The 5,259-nt window shown below is 43.4% G+C and overlaps 1 protein-coding gene across 1 annotated transcript; it reads right to left on the bottom strand.

Annotated features, from left to right (window-relative positions):
- Window positions 1-845: 845 nt before the first annotated feature.
- Window positions 846-3,055, bottom strand: LOC147420032 (uncharacterized). The gene is made up of 2 exons (XM_086504973.1): window positions 2,819-3,055; window positions 846-2,736 (listed from the first exon to the last, which is right to left on the bottom strand). The coding sequence occupies exon 2, from the start codon at window positions 2,624-2,626 to the stop codon at window positions 1,124-1,126; it is 1,503 nt and encodes a 500-aa protein (XP_086361099.1). The 5' UTR covers window positions 2,627-2,736; window positions 2,819-3,055; the 3' UTR covers window positions 846-1,123.
- Window positions 3,056-5,259: the final 2,204 nt, after the last annotated feature.

Here is a 5,259-nt window from a genome sequence, read left to right as displayed (position 1 = left end):
GAAGTATGGCATAAAGCTAGCAATATCAAAAGAATACTATCATGCGGAACATCGGCCAACTCAAAAAACCAGATGGGTTTTCTCAGCAACAAATCAGAATCAAGCGGTGGATTTTTTTTTCAAAATGAAATTTTGGAGTTATACCAAAATTCAAGAAAGGAGGGAAGGATATAGAAGGCGACGATAGTCGCAGCAGGCGGGAACTGCTCCTTAGAAGACAAACCAACAAGAAGCAGAAACAACTACATTGGCAGTAATTATTGCACACAGTAACTCTGAGAGCTATAAGTAAGACCCGCTACACTGTAACCGGGCTTTTTGGCTTTTGGCTTTTTGGCTTACGAGCTCTTAGCTTTTAGATTCACCCCTGTAATCAATTCTGTAATCAATCCTCAGACTTCATCTGAGCTTAAGGCTGTTGTACACTGTACTGATTATCCTTGAGCTATTAATCTGAATCTACAAATACCATTTCTCATCCTTCAGTGGTGTCTTTTCATTTCAGTACATCATTTCAATTCAGTTCTCTATTTCAGTCCGGCACTCTATTTCAATCCTCACTAACTTAGTTGCTTAAATATTTCAATCCTCACTAACTTAGCTACTTAAATAATCAATAGCTGTGAACTCTAACACTAAATAGTTCTCTGAGGAGACAAGCTCCCATTCCAAGAGATGTGTAGATGCTTTGGAGGGTAAGCAATTATCTTGAGAAATGTATAAAATATGACCAAAGGAGATAATAATGGAAACTAAAGTTTTCTTCTCCAAATAAAAGCATGGTCTACTGACTAATAGTCACAACGAGAGAGAGAGAGAGAGAGAGAGAGAGAGAGGGGTGGACGGGGGCGCAAGATGGTCTGACAACATTGATTATGACCTTGATATATGGATTGGAGTTGTAGTATTTATATGCCACAGCTTGAAGTCACTCATTATAGGATTATTAATCGTTATATAAGGGCTTTCTCATATTCCTGCAAATTCAGCCCTTCACGACCAGGCATTATTGCCCCCTCTTCTTAGTCAATCCAAGCACACCACCTGCGTTTGCATACAAGCAAAAAGCAATCATATAAATCAACTGTATTGCCCCAAACATGGAGATAGAATCAGCAACATCTTAAGCCCTGATGGCCATCTTGTAATTGGGTGTTTTCGGGGCCTCGGGTTGATGATCCCGCACTGTGACATCGGCGTCCTTCTGTGGGATGACGCTCTCAAATGCCTCAACCAAAGCTTTCACCTTGGACTCCTTGGACGGAGCAAGCTTCTGCAGAGCTTCTTCAATTGCATAATCAAGCATCCACTCCTCTGCTTGTTTTCTCTCTTGCATCAATTGCTTCCTCAAAGTCACCACTTCTGCAGGCGCTTGCGTCTCGATCACATTGAAAGACCGTCTCTTCATTCTCTGATGTCCATTCAATCTCCCACCCTGTGGTGATGCTGTTGCGATGCCATCAATCTCAGCTCCTTCTTCACTATGGTCTTCTAAACTTACCACATCCTCTTCAAGTTCCCCTTTCATGTCAAAATCACAGCAATAGTCACCATCCCCTTCCTGTTGTGGCAATGTGGCAGCCAAATCTCCATTTGGAGATGCAGTACCATTTTGATTCATAGCTTGTGCATCCATTTTGTCTGGGAAGGCTTTACCACTCTTGCCATTAGCAACGGTAGGCCGGGGAAGCGAATGTCGCCGAGAGACCAGATATTTCTTGGGGGCTGCACTGGCAGCAGCCAAAGAGGCCACAAACTCAGGATTATTATTTGCACATTTGAGATTCTTGCAAAGCCGGACAGCATTCCGTGAAGTGCAAGCCGACACACGCCCGTCATTGCCAATAAAGCACACAGCACCTTCCACTTCTGCTTTGCATTCAGCACAGAGGTTAGCCGTGTTCTTGGCGGAGGAGCTCTTCGCGCTGGTGCGTGACGTCTTGATAGGGGGCAGCTTCCTCTGCAGGTCGGCATTAAGCGACAAGGACAAATTCTTGATATGGGCAAAAGCAGGCTTTGGTGATGTCTCTTTGGATTTGTGGGTCACCTTTGATGGGGCACTCCTTATAGAATCAGCCTCCCTACTAGTGATATTGGGCTTGGGGGAAGTCTCTCTGCTGCTCTTCTTTTGTGATTCAGCATTGACATGATAAGGAGAGTGTTTAAAACTGCCATTACCAGGGGACTTCACTTTAGAATCAGATCTACTTAGAGCTGGCTGACCATTGTCTGCTTTGAAACTACTGATTTGCTTCGGTTTGGCCAAGCCGACCTCCGATTTGCCATTTCCGTTGGATTTCGTGACTAATTTGCCACCATTCTGCTCCACCGTCACATCTACCTTGCTTCCATTGTAGCTAGATAGAGCTCCACTAAACTTAGTACTAGAGATCTTGCTGTTAATTTCATGAGACTTCGGTGCCAGCTTATTGCTGTCTTTTGAATTGAAAGACTTACAATGGCGAAGCGAAGCCGACGTTTTCATGCCGACCGCAGGCAAATTCGACTGCGTCGAAAGGTTCCCATTAGTGTTGGGCATCTTGCCCTCAGCTGGTTTACCCTTCCCAACAGGAAGTTGAAGAGCTGGATCATTAGCCCTTTCTTGCTCCGATCTCTTGTCGTGCATGATGATATCTTGCAGTGTAGAATTGGGCGTTGATGATCAACTGATTGTGCGTCAAGCTAATCGAGCAATTCCTGATGGTTTCTTAGAGAAAGGTTGAGCGGTTGATATGACTGCGCAGCAAATTACAAGCTCGATTTGAGTGCCCACAAGGAGAAAAAGAAGAGAGAGACAGAGATGAGAAGTGGGTAGTACCTGCCGCTGCTGATCGAGACACACACGGAGAGAGAGAGAGAGAGAGAGAGAGAGAGAGAGAGAGAGAGAGAGGAGGAGGAAAGCTGCAGTACTTCTTCGACCTGCTGCCTGCTTTGCTGACAAGACATGGATGAAGAAAGGCTGCGATTCAAGCAAATAATAAGCACTGAGCAGGCCATGCACAAGTCTAGAGAGAGAAAGGGAGAGGCGCAGACTCGTAGGTAGGGAGGGAGAGAGAGGGAGAGAGAGAGAGAGAGAGAGGGAGAGGCGCTACAAGATCATGGCCAGGCACGAGGCTCCTGCCAACTTGGCATGCTAGCTTAGCGGCACCGCTAAACTTGGCGGTGGGTCCGCAAACACCTTTGCCACACCTTGCATTTCCTTTTCAGCCTTTTTGATTCTGCAACTACCTTCCCTCTCCCCCATTGATTTTTTATGTACCCTCTTTAGGGCCAAAGAGATGTTCAACATGAACACTGCATGAAATGTCTCTCACATGCATTTGCGTATCCACACCATACTCAAATCTTGTAAAAGTTGCCCTTATGGCCTTTTATGGCTTGTACTCTTAGAGCTCTTTTTGCTTTCCATTAAGCTCCTTTCCATTCTTGCCCACGGACGCGACATGGACTCATACACCTTGCGCAACAAGGAGACTGACACATCCATTGTGGCTCTCAAACTTTGAATTAGTACAAGCAACATCCAAATGGTCATGGGGGTGGTATATTTGTCGGCTATAGAAGTCCTAATGTTCATATGTATGTACAAAATACCCAACTTTTGAACCTACATGCAGGGTCGGATATATTTGGGTAGTATGGGCGTTTTACACAGTTTAAAATGTGCACTATTTGACAAAAAATACATTATAATATGCAAAAACACGTATGATAATTTAAAAATCCCACGCAAGGGTGTCTGTCAAAAATCAATAATGTGTATCTGCTCTCTCTTCCCCTCTTGAGTCTCGTGGACTAACGGGCCCACAACCTAGTTATGAGGCACCCATGCCTTATGCATGGCCTCATTATCTTGTCCAAGAGTAACTTTTGGGCCAACATTTGTTCCCTCCACAATCCAACAATTGGGAACACCTTACAACTTGTGGAGCCACATGCACATTGTGATTCGCTCGTCCACATTTCTTTAGGAGGATATGGGACATAGTCTACAACACATTTGTTCATACATGTAGGTGACTCCCCCAAATAAATATAATACATACTTTCCTTCAACACTTTGCCAATGCAAGGTCACTCATCCTTTTTAGTGAGAAGATGTTGACCATAAGAAGCCTTTGTGCCACATAGGTTCCTTGCTTGTGATCGATTGGAGGCATACCATATATATATTTGCCAAATGAGTGAGTTGAAGTTTAGGTTTATCTCTAGCTTGCTTGCTCACTCTGGCTGGTACAAAAGAAAAGTTTATGAGTATGAAGGTCATATGAAATCAATAATTGGTCGTGGGGTTCTTAAAATGCAATGAAGTGGGGTGTGATAGCACAGCAGCCGGAAAAAAATGGCCTTGGGTTGAATTTGGAGAAGCTATTGACATGGATTTTTATAAATCTCAAGCAAGGTCCCTCGCCAATAGTGGGTGATGGATTTGGCACATCTTGCATCCAATGTAGATGGTGGAAACAGTCTCCTACGAAGCAAGTTTCATGTGGCAACAAGCAACACGATAGTTCATATTGTGCGGGCAAGAAGAGTCATAGTCCCAATGGTGAAAACTATAAATAGGGTCCACTAATTGCATTCGAGATTGCTTGACCATGGGCTACTAGTCAATCTCATTGGGAGTCTCCTAGTTGTTGTATCGTTGATTACTGGTTAATAGAGAGACTTGTAGTCTGAGTCAGCTTGTGTTCAGATGCCATCAGATATCATCATGTTGTAATCCGAATCATGTTCCTACGTTGTATTATAATTTAGTGACTTTATAATTTGAATTCATCCAATTACTATGTTCTGGTAGTCCATGCTTCTAGTCATAAGTTTCAGTAGTCTCATGTTTGACTTATCTAAATTTGTCTAACCTGTAGTCAAATCTTTGCCTCATGTGATTCCATATAATCTAACCATCTAATAGTTGAGGCTTAGAACAACTCTATCTCTAGAAAAGTTGATAAGCTCTAGTTATTTCGATTTCAAACCACTTTGCATCAATTTCAATGATTATCGTCCCATACGATGAACATTGTTTTCTCCATGTGAGAGACCTCATGAATGGCTCCAATTTGGTCATCAAATGTAGCCGACATCACTAACTCCCATAAAGCCATTCCTATCAAATGATATGAGATCTTGCCTGAGAGAAGATTTGGACAAGCCATCGTGGGTTGTAACCTCTTTCGGCTATAGAGGTCATGAGTTCTACCACACAATCATTGCTCTTTCTAATGGACAGATTGGTCAAAAGACGACATAGTGGGA

This window comes from Adiantum capillus-veneris, chromosome 28, assembly GCF_014529385.1.
Source record: "Adiantum capillus-veneris isolate H3 chromosome 28, ASM1452938v2, whole genome shotgun sequence".
NCBI lineage: Eukaryota > Viridiplantae > Streptophyta > Polypodiopsida > Polypodiales > Pteridaceae > Adiantum > Adiantum capillus-veneris.
The sequence above is the reverse complement of the archived record's forward strand: the minus strand, read 5'-3'. Positions and strand labels throughout refer to the sequence as shown.